We start from the raw sequence: 18512 nt of genomic DNA, 5'->3' as shown, positions 1-18512 counted from the left end.
AAAATGACCATGCAGCATGCACGTGACATTTTTTAGGGTAAATTTTTCATTTCCCCCCAATATTTAATTAATCCCCAACTCACTCAACTCGAATTTCCCGCCACCACTCTCATCATTTTCCCACCAAAAGCATATTCTATTTAAGTGATTACCTGATTCAGTCAAACTCAACCCATAGAAACTCAAAGGTCAGAAGATAGAAGAAAGAAGAAACATGATTTTGCATTAGAATCCAGCTACTCCGCTACATTGCTAATGCAGGATTCCAGTGCTGTGATTGACAATATGGACTGACACTAATCCTAAAAGGAGGTTTGAGGGATGTTGCAGGGGATAAGATGCATGCTTTGGGTTTTGTCAATTTCTGTGATGTATGCTTTATTTATATTGGTATATTGTTCTAGCTATGGATATGGTGAATGGACATGAAAGGAGGAGAAATAAGGGATGATATATAGTTTGCAATTTATATGCTTTAATTTTAGTTTATTATTTAGTATTGTAGCTTGTATATCGAAGTCTATTTTCCAGTAATTTTGTATAAGTAGTAGAGGTGATGAAAGAAAGAAATTTAAAGAAATCTCTACTTAATTACTTTGATATTGCCTATTGGCCGGTATCTTCTATTGAATTTGAGAAAAGATAAATTTGATGAAAGGAATGTAGGATGAGTTACTTATGACTGGAGCAAGGTGTTAAATTTCGAAATTTTCGGGGTATGGAAATTTTAACACTATATTAAAAATATTTCGAAAAATTTCGCCGAAATTTTGAAAATTTCCCGAAATTTTCGACTGAGACAGAAGGCAGCGACCAGTGGAAGAGACGGGAGAAAAAGGAGAGCCGGCCTTGTCGCCTGTCGTCGCCGAGGAGAGGAGATCGGCGCGGAGAGAAGAGAGGGAGGAGAGAGAAGAGATCAGATGAGTTAGAGGGAGAGAGAAAGAAAAGGTAACTGAAATAATGGAAATGGAGAGAGAAGATGGCCACTGGATGAAGACTTACGGGGAGAATGGCCACTGGAGGAAGACTTACAGGGAGAATGGCCACTGGATGAAGGCTTACGGGGAGAAAAGGAAGGAAATAGGAAAGGAAAAGGAAAAGGAAGAGGAAGGAAAGAAAGAAAGAAAAAAGAAAAAAGTGGGGAGTCTCTGGAGTCTTCTTACGGGGAGAAAAGGAAGGAGATGGGAAAAGAAGGAAAGAAGGAAAAAAGAAAGAAAAAAGAAAGGAAAAGAAAAAAAGAAAAGAAAAAAAGAAAAGAAAAAAAAAAGAAAAAAGAAAAGAAAAAAGAAAAAAGAAAATAAAAGAAAAGGAGAGAAAAAAAAAAAAGATTTAGGATTGATTGGGGTTTGGGGTCTTTGGGTAATTAGAAAGAAAAAAAAATATTTGGAGTTTCGTTTGGCCGTTTTGGGGTTTTGTTTAGTTGTTTTTAAACTTAATATATTTTTATATAAAAAAATAATTAAAAATATCCTAAAAGGCCTAAACTCTAATATCCTATATTATATTCTAAACAATATAAAGTATATATTATAAAATATATAGGATTTAGTGTATAAATTATAGAGTATAAAATTAGGGTATATAGAGTTTAATATTAGGATTTAGTGTATAGATTATAAAGTATAAAGAATATACTAATTTTATTTATTCATTATACTAATTTTATTTAACAGTATTTGCCTTCAGCGTACATTATATTCATCTTATATCACATGAAACTTACTATATAATTTGGTTTCTTCAATGTTTTTTATCAATATAATAGATAATATGTTAAATAAACATATGGTACAGTTTCATTCAAAATTTCCGTAGTTTGATAGCAATTTCCGTCATTTCTGTCTAATTTCTGTCGAAATTTCCATCGAAATTTCTTCGAAACTCGAAATTTTATTCCTTACTTATGAAAGGAAAACTATTTCTTTGACAATTGACCAAAAAACAAAGTTTAACCAAATAACCTCTTTTATGAAGGCTGTTATTTGTCAACTATTTTTTTTTTAATATAATTTGCTTAATGTACGACAAACGTACATTACATGTTGCTGAAAATGTTATAATATATGTTGATGAAAATGTTATGACAACGTGCGGTGCGTTGCTAAAACTATTATTCACAACATGCCGCACGTTGTCTATACCCTTTAACAACGCACTTTTGTATTGCACGTTGTTAAAAATTAAAATCTTTAATGACATCGGCTACGAGAACGTGCAGCCACACATTGTATGTTGTTAAAGGTCTTTTTTCTTGTAGTGTAATTATAATATTTCTTTTCTTGGATAATAAGTGGGTTGTTTTTGTTGTGGTTTTGCAAAGAGTCAGAGGCTGCAATTCTTCAGATGGGTTGATCCTCCAATGTGGGAGAGGTCGAGGCAGGTAATTCCTAGGTTAATAAGGAGGCAAAGCACCATTGAGTCACAAATTAATTTCTATGCTTCAATTAAGGTTGAGGAGAATGTGGATCTTTTTTGTGGTGTTCGGCCTGGGTCTTGTTTATGCTTGTGGTGATATCTCAGAAGTGTGAAGAAGGGTGATATCTCACAAATTAATTTCATTAAAGGATAATCATTGCAAAAAATTAGATAAATCAAAAATCATTTACCTACAAAGATTAAATTGTCAACATTTCAAGTAATATTTGTAGATAAATGGTTTTCGATTTACTTAATTTTTTACAAGGATGATCTTTTATTGGAGAACTAAAAAATTGACGGTTCGGATAGTTGAAATCGTATATGGAGTGGGCTATATTGAAAACTTGCCCCTATGATAAAATGGGTGTTGTTTTTGGGTATTAATATTTTCTGGGATTTAGCCAATTTGAAGGAATGGATCACTTGTTAATTTTGGCTTTTGGGTACTGGATTAATATGTAGGGTGTTGCGGCTGTTATTGTGAGTTTAGCGCTCTCTGAGGTTCACAGTGAGTTCAGTCTATAGTGAGGGGATCGTTTCCAAAGCAGGGTAGAGGAATTGGTTGACTCATCAGGCGCGGTCGGGGGGGTCCTTGCAGGGAATGATTTTTCCCGGTTGTTTGTTAATGTTTTATAGAAATGTAATCGTTGCTTCTATTAATATTAAGCCCCCTTTTAAGTTTAGTTTACATAGCTCATATTGCAACAGGTCCTTTTCAATTTTGATACAAATCAAAAAAGAAGAAAACATAAACATTAATTGCAAAGCAAAGCATTACCAAAATAAACGGACTAATTGCAAAACCATTTCTATGACAAAACAGACTCATTGCAAATGGAACAAAATGCCAAAACACAAGTTCAATTCTCACAGAACCTGTTGAATTTACAATGCCAAATGCCAACTACCAACTGCCCAACAAGACAAAGTTCAGGCAGGCCTTCTCCAATACGGGATCAATGCAGGATGTGAAAGAGTATTCCAACACTCGTGGTAAAATGTTTGAATGCTTTCACACATCCCGCATTAATCCTGCATCTCTCGCCCTATGTTAGAGAATTCTTTAAAGTTTAGGAGTGTGACACAAATATATTGTACTCAACAATTGCATCTCCTGTATTAGCTTCAAACCAAACTGTATGAGCTAAGGCATAACCACGACCAAACCGAAATAGCCCTGTGCCTCCGATGATCGGCATCTCTCTCACATTGTTCATCACTGGATTCCTCCCAAGAATGCTAATGCTACTCCCCTTGTACTTCCCTACAAACACAAAATTCATGACCATAAGTAATGCAATCTCATTTTGTGCAGCCACTGAGTAAAACCCTTGTGCTCTTCCAATGATCTTTGAGGTGGCTTCTTGCTTTTCAGTCAGTGCATCATCAATCATCATAGTGCTTCCAAAGGTGGAAATGGTGCTGTTTGGTGGCCCAGTGATTCTTACAGCGGATGGGTTTTTGCCACTGAGGATGTCATGGAAGAAAAAATGGAGGTGGCTCATCTTTTCTGGTTGCTGGGCTTTGACGAATTGCCTGACTAGGATTCCATCAATGGAATGGAAAGAGGTGGAGTAGAGGGTGAAGAGAGTGAAATAGAGAAATGAAGACATGTTAATTAGTTTCTCTAGGGTGTCACTGTGTGAATGTGTGTGATGGTAGTAGATTTGTGGTCATTTTATAGGGCTGGGCAGGAGTAGAACTAAATATTGTTAACATTACTGTAAGTGTGAGCTGTTGATGCATTTTCAAGCAACCACTGCTTTGTGTCAGCCTTTTACATTTTCTTTTGGAGAGACGGCTAGGAGGGGTGTTGAGTTTTAAGAGTGTGTAGCCTTAATATATCACTTTTCAACAACATGGAAAGCTTGCATCCTTCTGAAGCAAGAATGATATATACAAATCCAGTGGGCACTTTTCAACAACATGGTAACGCATGTCTCTTGCAATTTGCACTTGCCTGCTTTTGGTCTTCCACTTGAACAGATATATGAGTACTTGCATGCTGCATCATTTCTCTAAGATGTTGGCTTATCATTCACTCCAAAAAAAAAAAAAAAAGTTTTATGTATAGCTAGCTTAGCATATATCTAACAGACATGAAATTTAGAAATTTAATTTTAGGACAGACATGAGTTTGTTGTTTTGATATGAAATGAAAGATTTCAAGGATTATGGATGAAATGAGCTTAATTGAGTTTCAGTTAACAAATAAAACCAAATGCCAACTACATTTTAATCACAAGTTTCAAATTTTCTGAACTATTCAATCATGCGAACAAAATTTCATGGGCTTTAATAACCCCAAATACCTGTGGATTATATGATGCGGAGGTTTTGTTTCTAACATTATAGGATTTGGCTGGCCTCCATCTCCTCATCTGGAGATGGTCCGATGGAGACAGTGAACTTCTCAAAATTGTGATTAAGAAAAGCTGTCAAAATTTGTTACCAAAGAGAATAAGGCAACGAATACAATTTTGATACATATGCAAAAGATTATTGATACTGTAAAGCCTGCATAGAGCACCGGGCTCTGAATAAGACATTTTGATGCTTATAATCCATAATTAAGAACCCTTTATTGCATCTAAGTTGACCAATATGCAGAGATGCATGAATTTTAAGCAACCATTTCCAACAGCAATGAAAATTCTTCCAACCATTATTTCAGAAATAAGCATCACCTTATCTAAGAAACGACAACCTACCCAATGCAAGCATCTAGAAAGAATTTAAAGGTAAAATCGTAGAGCTGTAATAAAAACAATAAATCATTTGCCATTTCCTGACACGAGTGGATAAGTGTAAGTTATTAGACCTATAACTGATGTGATAGCCAAAACTGATTCAAATTGTAGTATAATCTTGACATAATGACATGCGCCGACACATTCAACCAACATTTTTTTTTCCAATGTGGCATCATGTAGAAAGCAAGAATGGAGCATAGGATAGAAACATGCATATTAATGAAGTCTATAGATAAAAATAAAAATTTTTTTTTTTTTTGTTTCTTTTTTTGCTGAGTTCATTTAATTTTGAAGAAACATGCATTAAAAAGCAAAGAATATACTGTGAGTGCACAGACAAACACCTTATTCTTGAATAAAAACAGTGGATAGAAAATTGTGCACACTAAATTCTGTTAGATATCTTCTTTTGGACTAAACGAACATTTAACATTCAATTTGAATTAAGCAAGAAATTCCCCTGTATTTTCAAAATAAGCATTTGATTCTTACATTAATTGACTCCATGGGGGATGATAGAATGCAAAAGTCACAAGTATTTTGTTAGTTGAACCTTTGTTCAGTGCAAAGAAGCTGCTGCTGCATGAAATAATATTCCAGTTCCTTTTCCAATGCACAGGTTTTTTGAGTAATAGCTGCTGCCCATGCACACATAAACAGTCCTGTATGCTTTTGATTCTACACATAAACAGATGCTGCCAAGGCAGCCCCTTCATTTTTTTTTTTTAACTTAAATTTTCCTTTCAGGTTATTTTGGAAGGATAGAATCCTAATTTTTTTTTTTTTTTTTTTTTTGTAAAAGGTGGGCAGGGTGAGTAGTTTTGGCCCTTGGGGGATGACATTAGCATTACTCTTACACTAATATAGCATCTATCTGTAATAAAATTTCTTTGAAAAGTGAACAACACTTTGCAGGTTGGTGTAACATGGTGGTGACTTGTGTCACGTGTTTTCTTTTCATCATGCAATCAGAAGTTCATAACAAATTACAGTTTGATATATAAGAAATCTGGCAATAAATCAAATAGAGACCATGCAAGTATGCAACTAGTGAACAGACAAGAAACCTTTGTAACTAATAGGTAACCTTAAAGTTAACTTTGCAACCTCTCTAAGAGACTTAGTTGGTGTAGGTTGCGCCAGTAATTAAAATCCTTGTCTTTCTTTTTTTTTGGATTAAGTGCGCACTAAAAGTGAAGTATGCAATGTGTAAGACCCTCTGAAGCATGGATACGCCAATTTAGTGGCGTATCCCGTATCAGATAGGCCAGCGGATACGATACGCTCAGATACGCTTGGATACGCGTGGGATACATATCTGGGTCAACGGATACGTATTTGACTGTTGGATGCGTGTATCCAACGATCTCGACACATGTATCCTGCAAATCAGATACGTTTCACACAAATTAATTTGCAAGTCTGGAAAATTAATTGAAAGTTGAAGAATACAAAGAGGTTGCCAGACTTGCCTCTACTTTGAAATGATGAAAACGACTCCTTCACTTCATCTTCTTTGATCTGTATCTTCTTCATTTCTTCATTTCTTCTACTTCTTCATCCCTGTGGAAAGAGTCTTGAGAGACCTGCGCAGCCGACGGCAGACGACGCCGACGATGCCGACGCAGACCTCTGGTGTTCTGTTCTATTCTCTGTGTAATACTGTAATCCTATCCTAATATCCTTTTATCTTCACATGTTCTCTCTAGCAATGCAGGATTATAATTTGAATATCATATTATCATGTTTCTACTTTCTACATTTTAATTAAAATATTAGTATTATAATTAAAAATGGGTATCGGTAATTTCTACTTTTTGTGGGTCTGTGAATTTTCGCATATTTGAAAATGAATATTGGTAATTTCTATTTTTTTGTGATGCTTTAAATTATGTTATTTGGATTTGGATGATGAATTTAAATTTTTATAAATTATTCATATTTTTATTATTATATATTAGTATATATTTTTAATTATCGTATATATGACGTATCGTATCTTAGTTTTTAACTTTTTAGAGATTTGCCGTATCTGTGCTTCATAGATAAGACTTCTTTTCTTTTTTCTGTTTCTGTTTCTTTTCTTTTATTTTCAGTTTTTCTTTGGATTTGCTGAGATGCAAATTTAGTGAAATTACATGCAGCCTCTCAAATAATCGCTAGAATCATAACAATAACTAGGTGGTATTATTATATGCATTCATGATCGCCTACTGACTAATAATTTATCCAAAAAAAAAGAAAAGTACCTTATTAGGAAATTTCTGAACAGCACAAATTTAGTTGTTGCTGTTATGGATCTAAAATATTTTACTGATAATAGGTCTGAATTATACAGGGCTTTTTTCATTTGGAATAGTTGAAAGATGCCGAAGTCTAGAGATTAAAAAGATCAGTTTGGTAAACAGCAGTTACTACTTGATTGACACAATGCTAGAATTCTAGTATTATTCTGTTATAAGTTAGAAACAACAAGAGGTGTTTATTCAGATATCTTAAAGTTTCAAGCAATATGGTAGTGAACCATAGCCCAGAATATCCTTAATTCATACTTTTTTTTTTTTTTGGGAGGCAGACACCTACTCCGAATTTAACTGAAAAGAAGAGATAACCTTTTAGATTAACTACCAAACGATAGTAAAAGCCCCTAAGGTACCTCTCTATTAGAGTGCTATTTGACTTCCGTTTCTCGTAGCAAACATTTAGGGCTTTGGCTTACCTTCGGGGACATCTATTAGGTCGGCTCTTATTCCATTCCTTATCGGAATGGCGAGCCGGGTAAACAACCAATTGTTTTGACATTGCATTCAAGGACTAAAGCCAATATCAGGACATAGCATATCATATCAGATCCCCAAATGCCCATCATAGATTCATAAAAAGAAAAGAAATTTCAATATCCAATTCCTCTAGTTACAAGATTGAGGTAGCCATTGCCTAATTAAGTACAACACATGAATCTATAAGAAAGACAGAAAACTAAAATAAAAAACAGGCTAGGGGTGATCTGCAGCCCAACAAGACAAAGTTCAGGAGTGTGACACATAAACATTGTACTCAACAATGGCATCTCCTGTATTAGCATCAAACCAAACAGTGTGGGCCAAGACATAGCCACGAGCAAACCGAAATTTCCCCGTGCCTCCGACAATCGGCATCTCTCTAACATCATTCAGCACTGGATTCCTCCCAAGAATGCTAATGCTACTCCCCTTGTAGTCCCCTTCCACAAACACAAAGCTCATGACCATAAGAAATGAAATCTCATTTTGTGCAGCCACTGAGTAAAACCCTTGTGCTCTGCCAATGATCTTTGAGGTGGGATCTTGCTTTTCAGTGAGTGCATCATCAATCATGAAGGTACTTCCAAAGCTGGAAATGGTGCTGTTTGGTGGCTTAATGAGTCTTACAGCAGATGGGTTTTTGCCACTGAGGATGTCATGGAAGAAAAAGTGGAGGTGGCTCATCTTTTCAGCTGGTTGCTGCTGGACTTTGGTGAATTGCCTAATTAGGACTCCATCAATTAAATGGAAAAGGGTGGAGCAGAGGGTGAAGAGAGTGATCAAATATAGAAATGAAGACATCCTAACATCAATTAAGTGTGTGTTTGTTTGATGGTAGTAGATTTGTGGTCATTTTAAAGGATTGGGAAGTGGGGCAAAGGGTAAAATTACTAGATGTTGTTAACATTACTCAAAGTGTGAGAATAGCTTTCTAAAGGAGATGTTGGTGGGCGTGGTGATGCATTTTCAAGCAACCACTGCTTTTGTGTCGGCCTTTTGCATTTTTCCTTTGGAGAATTAGCTAGGAGGGGTACGGGGTTAAAGTGTTTTGCCTTTATATTGAACACTAATCCCACATTAGTTAGATTAAGTGTGTCTAAGATATTGATTGGGTCTTTTTCAATGGCGGAACTAGGAAACTGTCTTTGTTGGAAAGTGATTAAAAAGATTAGCGACCTTTAGTTTAGGAACTCCCTCTAGGAGACATTTTATCAAACGGTTTTGCCCCTCCCTTTTAGAAAAAGAAACTCAAGAAATTAAGGACATTTTAGCCCAACATGAGCTTCCATGCTTTTGAAGCAAGTATGATTAAAATCCAGTGATGGGTAATCAATGTCGCTTGCAATTTGCATTTGCCTTTTTTGTCTTCCATTTGAACAGATAAATAGCTAGTGCTTGCATGCTTCAACATTGTTCCAAGATGTAGGCTCATCATTCACTCCAGGAGTTTTTGTATATTTAGTGGTTAAGCTAGCTTTTATATCAACAGCACATCAAATTTTGAAACTTAATTTTAGGATGACTGACACGTGAGATTGGCGTTTGGTGTTTTGGTAATAAGGTTATGTGAGAGGATTGTTACAACACCTCTCACATTCAATCCATCACATTCTTATCAGGTAATTAGTTATTGTGAGAAGATTGTATACGAGTAGTTCCAAGAAGTTAGTTCATTCACTACAAAAAAAAAAAAAAAAAAAAAAAAAAGGGTTTTTATATATTTAAGTGGTTAAGCTAGAGCATCATACAGATAGGCCTCACCAAAAAGCCCAAGGCCCGAAGCCTGCCCGGCCCATTGGGCCCGAAGCCCAATCTGGCCTGAAATTTGGGCTGGCCCGGCCCAAAAGTCTCTTGGGCTGGCTTGGGCCATCTCCTTGAAGCCCACGGCCCGCCCGAAGCCCGTTTACACACATATATATATCTTCAATAAAAAAATACATAAGATTTTGGCTATGTTTTAATTCAAACATGAGACCTCACAAAACTAGCTTCAACTCTTAACCAACTAAGCTAACTAGTTTATTTGTCTAGTTTGTAAATCATAACATATTTAATAAGTTTTTCGTTTGTTTACTCCAATAAATTAAGTTTTATATAATGTATTAATAATTTAATATATAAGGAATCTCAAGTTTTGTATTAAATATTTAAATGGAATATTTGGGGTTTGGATTATTTTAAAAGTATTATTTGGGGTTTGGTGAGTGTTTGGGGTTTAGAGTTTTTATTACATATGTTTTATAAACATACGATGCAATTGTGTTTCCAACGATCTGAACCGTTCATTCTTTAGTTATTCACTCAAAGATCATCCTTGCAAAACATTAGTTCAATTGGAGATGTAGAAGTTAGGTAACGGTGGTCCAACTTATGAATGATCATGGTTTTTCTAATGATAATCGAACAGGAAGATAAATTTCGATTTGGCCGATTTTTTGTAAGGATGATCTTTGACTATGAACATAGAAAATGAATGGCTCAAATTGTTGAAATCACGTTGTGGTCTTCACAATTTTGAAAACGACAAGGTTTTAATGGAAAAATTATTAAAATTATACTCTTCAAGTGTATTTATATGTAGAAGCTCACATCTCAATCGTGTTTTCAATGATCCGAACCGTTCATGTTTTAGTTCCCCACTCAAAGATAATCCATGCAAAAATTAGCTCAATCAGAGATGTAAAAGTGAGGTAATGATGGTCGAATTAATGAATGATCGTGGTTTAATAACTTTAATTATAATTGTATTATAAAAGTTGTATATACATATGTACATTTATGTTTTATTATAGTTGAGATGTTATATATAATTTTAAAAGTATATTATTTATAGTATTACACTATTACTAACATAATAGTATTATGTAATAACTTAATAAACATATTAATAATTTATTGAAGTAAACAAACAAAAAAACTATTAAATATGTTATGATTCATAAACTAGACAAATAAACTAGTTAGCTCAGTTGGTTGAGAGTTTAAGCATGTTATGTGAGGTCTCATGTTCGAATCACAACATAGCTAAAATCTTATATTTTTTTTATTGAAGATATAAATGTGTGTAAACAGGCTTTGGGTCCATTCTGGGCCTAGCCCGACCCGGCCCTCCAAGCCTGCAAGCCCCGAGCCCGACGGGCGGGCATTGTGCTTGTGTATTAAGGCCCAGACTCAGCCCGGCCCGAGCCGAAAGCCCTATTGGGTTCTTTTAATTCAAGCTCGAGCCTGAAAGATTTGGGTTGGGCTAGCCCGGTCTAGCCCATTGCCGACCCCTACATACAGATATGAAATTCTAAAATTTGAGTTTAGGACAAACATGAGTTTGGTGTTTTGATATAAGGTTATGTGAGACTCAGGTTATGTTACATGATCATGACAAGGTCATGTTTGTTGGGTTGGGTTGTTTCCTTTTGCTTTTCTTTTTTATTGTTGCCTTCATTCCCAAAGTATACCTGTGAAATGAAAAGATTTGAAGGATTATGGATAAAAATAAGCCCCCCCTCCCCCTTCCCCCCTCCCCCCTCCCAAAAAAAAAAGGAAACTTAATAATATGACTGATGTATGGGTGCTTACAATTTTAACCCTTATTTTAAAAAATTATCAATTTGGAACATTTGAGTCTTTCTTTGGGCGGAATTACCCTTTATATATAAATATATATATATAAATATCACCCGACAGCTCGACTTTAATATTGACTTTCTTAATTCTAAACTCTTATAAACACTTGACCAACTTAACTATCTCATCACGTTCTTAATCTTAACATTCTAGACGTTGAAATAATTCAATTACTCACAATCACAAAGAGTCAAAATTGTTAACTTTGGAAAAAAGAGGTTAAAATTGTAAGTGGCTTTTTTTTTTCTTGTACAAGATTCCATCCAACTGTTTGTTTTTGGGAAATTTGCACCAAAATGTGTGTGCCACTCACACATTGGTCTACTTTTCTGTTAAATTATAAATTTTTTTTTTCAAAATTTCCTAATTTGTCCAGGAATAAATTTAAATAATTGAGTTATTTTCTAAAAAAATGTTTCTAATTTTTTTAAATGAAAATGTTTATTTCTATGTTGTACCCAAGGTGTTAAATTTCGATTTTTTGGGGTGTCGAAATCGAAACCTATATTTGTTAAATTTTCGGAATAATTTCGGCGAAATTTTCGCCGGTGATCTGTTTTTGGACTTCTGGGTTTTTGGAGAGGAGGCTGGGTTTTTGGAGAGGAGGCTGGGTTTTGGGAGAAAAATGGGGCAGCGGCAGGGGGGAGATCGAGGGAGAAAGAGGAGGGGGCGGCGGCGGCAGGGGGTGGCAGGGGGGCGACAGGGGTGGCGACGGCAGGGGGAGATGAGGGAGAAAGTGGTGAGGGTGGGTTGGTGATGGATTGGAGAGAGAGAGAGAGAGAGAGAGAGAGAGAGAGAGAGAGAGAGAGAGAGAGAGAGAGAGAGAGAGAGAGAGAAAGTTAAAACACAGTGGAGGCGTGGAGCTGGAGACTCGGGGGAAAAGAAAGGAAAGGGAAGGAAAGAAAGAAAAAGAAGAAAAGAAAAAAAAGAAAAAAAAAAAGAAAGGAAAAAAAGAAAAAGAAGAAAAAAAAAAAAGAAAAAGAAAAAGAAAAAAAAGAAAAGAAACAAAAAGTAAAAAAGAGAAAAAAAAAAATTAAAAAGTTTAGGGTTGATTGGGGTTTGGGGTCTTTAGGCAATTGTAAAGAAAAAAAATGATTTGGGTTTTCGTTTGGGCGTTTTGGAGTTTTGTTTAGTTGTTTTTAAACCCTAAATTAGTAAACTCTAATATATTTATATATAAAAAATAATTTAAAATACTCTAAAGGGCTAAACCCTAATATCATATACTGATATACCATATCCTAGTTTGAAGTTTTTGGGCAATTGAAAAAAAAAATGATTTGGGGTTTCGTTTGGCTGTTTTGGGGTTTCGTTTAATTGTTTTTAAACCCTAAACCAATAAATTATAATATATTTTCATATAAAAAATAAGTAAAAATATCCTAAAGAGCCTAAACCCTAATTTCATATATGATATCTTAAACAATATAGAGTATAAATTATAAAGTATATATGATTTACTGTATATATTATAGAGTATAAAGAATATATTAATTTTATTTATTCATTATACTAATTTTATTTCACAGTATTTACCTTCAGCGCACATTATATTCATCTTATATCATATGAAACTTACTATATAATTTGGTTTCTTCAATATTTTTTATCAATGTAGTAGATAATATGTTAAATAAACATATAGTAAAGTTTCATTCAAAATTTTCGTATTTTGATAGTAATTTTCATCGTTTCCATTTAATTTTTGTCAAAATTTAAAAATTTTTAAAATTTTCATCAAAATTTTCTTGAAACTCGAAATTTTATTACTTGGTTGTACCGAGAAAAATGTTTATTTTTTACAAATAATTTGTGACACTCCAAAAATAGGTAAGTTTTGAACCGATGTTCAACACCCTAGCGCCGTTCACTCCATTACTTACTTGGCATCTATCCCAACTCTCACACTCTCTCTCAGCTGTCGCTCCTCTCACTCTTTTAAAAAGAGTCTTTTTCAGTTGAACTGGATCATCTTCAATCCTTTGGTTCTTCTTCTTCCTTCTTTTCTTCAATTCTTCACCTGTGAAGCGTGACTGCGTGAACCCAGTTGCTTCTTCTTTACTTCTTCAATTCTTCTTCTTCTGCAGTTCAACCCCAATCTTGGAGGCAGGCATTGCTTGTTTGCTTCCAAAACGCTGAAAGGTATTTCTTGTTTAGGGTTTAATCTCTAATTTCTTATTTTTAATGGCAGCATTTAGGGAGTAATTAATGGGTTGATTTTCTCTGAAGTCCTAATATTGACTTTTTGGTTTAAGCTTTGGGATTATGTCTCTTGGTGTATTTCATTCATGAGTTAATTTTTAGATGACATGGCCCTTCTTGCTTCCTTTATTGTACTCTCTAATTTTCATTCATGAGTTAATTTGAGATGAAATTCATTTTCTTCTTCGCATGTTCCAGGAAATACTGATTCATGTATTTTCATATCAATGCTGCCTTACTGTTCCTAAGATAATGGAATGGGAATTAGACATGGATTGGTCAAAAAAATTGTTGGTGACCTCTCTTTCCTCGACTCCTCACCCTTTGCGAAGCTCTTGGATTCATGCATCCAAACCAAGTCGGCACGTGATGCACGTCGCATCCATGCCCGTGTCATCAAAACCCAATTTTCCTCGGAGATTTTTATTCAGAATAGGCTTATCGGTGTGTATGGAAAATGTGGTTGCTTGGATGATGCACGTAAATTGTTTGATAAAATGCCTAAGAGGAATACTTTCACTTGGAACTTATTTTTAAGTGCATTAACAAAGTTAGGTTTTATTGATGAGGCTGTGCAGATTTTTAGGTTAATGCCTGACCCTGACCAGTGCTCATGGAATTCAATGGTATCAGGGTTTGCCCAGCATGACCGTCTTGAAGAAGCTTTGGAATATTTTGTTAAAATGCATGGGGAGGATTTTGTGCTTAATGAATACTCATTCGGTAGTGCTCTTTGTGCCTGTGCAGGCTTAGGAGAGTTGAAAATGGGTGTCCAAATTCATTCTGTGATTGCAAAATCTTGTTACTCTTCAGATGTTTATATGGGGTCTGCACTTATTGATATGTACTCTAAATGTGCGAGTGTTGCTTCTGCACAAAGAGTTTTTGATTGGATGAATGTGCGGAATATTGTTTCATGGAACAGTTTGATTACTTGTTATGAGCAAAATGGTCCACCAAGTGAAGCCCTAGAAGTTTTTGTGAGGATGATGGATTGTGGGTTTAAACCGGATGAGGTAACTTTAGCCAGTGTGGTAAGTGCATGTGCAAGCTTGTCCGCAAGAAAAGAAGGTCAGCAAATACATGGTTGTGTTATAAAATGTGAGAAATACAGGGATGACATTGTTTTAGGCAATGCACTAGTTGATATGTATGCAAAATGCAATAGAGTTAATGAAGCCAGATGGGTTTTCGATGGCATGCCTATAAGAAATGTGGTCTCAGAAACTTCCATGGTTAGTGGATATGCAAAGGTGGCAAGTGTAAAAGCTGCAAGAATGATGTTTATAAAGATGATGGAGAGGAATGTAGTTTCTTGGAATGCACTTATTGCGGGGTACACACAGAATGGGGAGAATGAAGAAGCCCTTGGACTCTTTCTCCTCCTGAAGAGGGAGTCTGTTTGGCCAACCCATTACACATTTGGGAATCTACTCAATGCTTGTGCAAGTCTTGTTGATCTGCAGCTTGGCAGGCAGGCTCATGCACACGTATTGAAGCATGGATTTCAGTTCCAGGTTGGGGAAGACCCTGATATTTTTGTGGGGAATTCACTAATAGATATGTACATGAAATGTGGATCCATTGAAGATGGCTCTCGAGTGTTTAAAATTATGTTGGAAAGGGATTATGTCTCATGGAATGCCATGATTGTGGGGTATGCACAAAATGGTTATGGGACTGAAGCTCTTGAAATATTTAGGAAAATGTTGGCCTCAGGGGAGCAACCAGACCATGTCACTATGATTGGTGTTCTATGCGCTTGTAGCCACGCAGGGTTGGTTGATGAAGGGAAAAATTATTTTTACTCAATGGGTGAAGAGCATGGTTTGGTACCATTGAAGGACCATTATACTTGTATGGTAGATCTACTTGGTCGGGCTGGTTTTCTTGATGAAGCCAAAAATTTAATAGAGGTCATGCCAATGCAACCTGATGTTGTTATATGGGGGTCTTTGCTTGCTGCTTGTAAAGTTCATCGCAATATTACCTTGGGCAAGTATGTGGCGGAGAAGCTCTTAGATATTGAACCTAGGAACTCTGGACCTTATGTTCTTCTCTCAAACATGTATGCCGAGCTCGGAAGATGGGGTGATGTTGTAAGAGTAAGGAAGCTGATGAGGGAACGGGGAGTTATTAAGCAGCCGGGTTGCAGTTGGATTGAGATACAGGGTCATTTACATGTTTTCATGGTGAAAGATAAAAGACATCCTCAAAGGAAGGAAATCTATTATCTTTTGAAGTTGCTCACTGGACAAATGAAGCAATTTGGATATGTCCAAGATGATTGTGATTATGAGTCTTACGAAGAGCAGGGTGAATCCCAACTAACCTCATATTACCAAATGGATATTTTGGAAGAAGCAGCTGTCGGGTAATTTGCCTACAAAATTATTTTCTAAATGCACTCTCTATCATTTTCCTCAATAAAATTTGATAAAATACTTTTCTTCATTTTTGGAAACAAAAAGGACAAGAAACAGAACAATCAATTATTGTTTTTTCCTACACAGCCAAAAGAGTTCTGTCACAGTTTATTGTTGTCATGCCTCTCTTTCAGCTCAAGTAAAAATGTGGTGTACTGGGTTACCGGGCTTTAGGTTCTACCGTTCTACTATAACACTTGTCTCGAATCTATGAGAATCTTTAATTGTTGAAATATTAAATCCTACTGGAGGGCATGTAACCTCACCAATCTTCAAAAGTCTGATATTAATAGATCTAGAAGTCTTGTTTCCTTCTGGAGAGGAGGGGTGTCCAAGAAGTGCCTCCAACCTGAGAGAGATCAATACCCAGGATTGTGAAAAATTGGAGGCCCTACCTAGAGACATGCACAACCTCAACTCTCTTCAGTAATTGGTGATTCCTTACTTTGAAGGTTTTGCGTCCTTTCTAGAGGAGGGCTTTCCTCTGTATATAACATCACTTACAATTATGAATCTCAAGAGATTATTAAATAATAAATAATAAATAATAAATTATATATTATATTATTTATTATATTAAATTTATGCTGTACGCCACCCTTGGAGTTGTGCTAGCACAGACTCATCTCTCTTGGACTGCTCAAGTTTAGTGGTGAAGATCCAGATCTTGTGTCCTTTCCACCAACAATGAGATGGTGCTCCCCGAGTCTCATTTTACTCCGAATTAGAGAATTCCCAAATTTGAGGTACCTATCCAGAGAAGGTATTCAATTCCTCACCTCTGTCAGATTTCATGAACACCACAGGAGTACTAAGCTAGCATCCATTCCATTCCACAAGAGTGTTGTCTGCCTCTTTCATTTGTGCAACTCTGTATCTATTATTGTCTGCAGCTAGAAGAGAGATGCAACCAGGTAAAGGATGATACCGGTCCTCCATAACCCACATCTCTTCCATACTTATTGGACGCTGGGATATCACAGACTAACCTTATAGCCCATGCCTCACATTCTCATACTTCCTTCCATGTACTTTGAATTCGAGTGAAAATCAGCCTTTATTAGGGTCAAATAGTCTTGTTATTCGAAAAAAAGTGTTGGTCAATTAGGGTCAATTTGTGACCCCATTAGAATAACAAAACCATTTGACCCCAATTGATCCCAATTGACTCCATTTGACTCACATTAGGACATGAATTGACCTATTCGCTCCTCCATGTAGACAAAAACTCTACTTTTGTTTGGGGTGTATTGTAGTAATGGACCAATGTGGCATACGTCAATTAATTAGTGGATGCACTTGGCACATAAAACATTTGTGGACCAACAAGGGACTTATAAAATAATAAGTTGACCAAAAATGCAATTATCTCATCAACCAAAATATAAATAAACCTTTCATGTTCTTAACACACATTTTAAAAATATTTTAACGACTGCATTCGCCAGTAGTAGTAATTTATTCTTCTTATTGTTTTTTCAAAATATTTTAATATTATTTACATGTCCTAGTGGAAGTGGAATCCTCTAGTAGAAATAGAAAAAAAAAAAAAAAAAAAAAACCCTAGATTTGAAATGAGAGCTGTTATTTGCACACTCATTTTCCTCTCACTACACACTCCTTTTTCTTTTCTATTTTTCTAATTTCTCAAAACACACCCCCAAAATATTTAAAGTACCCTCATTTACACACCAAAAAAAAAAAAAAACTAACTAAAACTCAGCTATCCTACCCCTACCCACGATGCCGACCCATCCCCGACGTCGACATTGGCCTCCCTTCCTCCCTTTCTCTCTCTCTCCTTTCTCCATTTCTCTCTTTTTCCCTACCTCTCCTCTCTCCCCTCTCTCTTTCCTTTTCTCTCTCTGGCTTTTCACTGTCTTCTCTCCGATCAGATGCAGGGGTTGGCGAGCCCTACCTCTCCTTTCTCCCCTCTCTCTCTTTCCCTTTCTCTCTCTGGCTTTTCAGTGTCACTTTCTTTCCAATCAGATGCAGGGGCTGGCGAGCTTGCCAGCCCCTGCATCTGATCGGAGAAAGAGTGATAGAGGGAAAAGCTAGAGAGAGTAAGGGAGGGAAAGAAAAAGGGAAAGAGAAAGAAAAAGAGAGAGAGGAAAGAGACAGAGAGGGAATGAGAGAGAATGAGAGGCCATTGGTTTGAACCGTTGTCGATGGTGGGGTCTGGACTTAGAGGTGGTGATGGGTGATTTTGTTATTCTGGGATTTAGTGAGGGTATTATGCTCATTTTGGTTAATGGTTATAATTGTAATTTAATAAATGAAGGAGAAGGATGTGTAATGAGAGGAAAAAA

General features: G+C 35.9%; 1 protein-coding gene and 2 pseudogenes across 3 annotated transcripts; 1 reads left to right on the top strand and 2 right to left on the bottom strand.

Moving 5' to 3' along the window:
• Positions 1-3323: 3323 nt before the first annotated feature.
• On the bottom strand, positions 3324-4050 carry LOC147292018 (dirigent protein 22 pseudogene; annotated as a pseudogene).
• Positions 4051-8053: 4003 nt separating this feature from the next.
• Positions 8054-8755, bottom strand: LOC147292017 (dirigent protein 22 pseudogene; annotated as a pseudogene).
• Positions 8756-13477: 4722 nt separating this feature from the next.
• Positions 13478-17211, top strand: SLO2 (Pentatricopeptide repeat (PPR) superfamily protein). Of its 3 annotated transcripts, XM_086237240.1 has the most exons (3): positions 13478-13717; positions 13976-16151; positions 16338-17211. In XM_086237240.1, exons 2-3 carry the CDS (start codon positions 14035-14037, stop codon positions 16375-16377), a joined length of 2157 nt encoding a protein of 718 aa, XP_086093366.1. In that variant the 5' UTR covers positions 13478-13717; positions 13976-14034; the 3' UTR covers positions 16378-17211. The 3 variants fall into 3 exon arrangements, with proteins under 3 accessions (XP_086093366.1, XP_086093368.1, XP_086093367.1); XM_086237242.1 differs by lacking the exon at positions 16338-17211 and having other exon boundaries at positions 13976-16314; XM_086237241.1 differs by lacking the exon at positions 13478-13717 and having other exon boundaries at positions 13798-16151.
• Positions 17212-18512: the final 1301 nt, after the last annotated feature.

The sequence above is a fragment of the Dryas octopetala genome, chromosome 3 (assembly GCF_963921425.1).
Source record: "Dryas octopetala chromosome 3, drDryOcto1.1, whole genome shotgun sequence".
Lineage (NCBI taxonomy): Eukaryota > Viridiplantae > Streptophyta > Magnoliopsida > Rosales > Rosaceae > Dryas > Dryas octopetala.
Note: the sequence above shows the minus strand (reverse complement) of the source record. Positions and strands in the feature narration are given on the sequence as shown.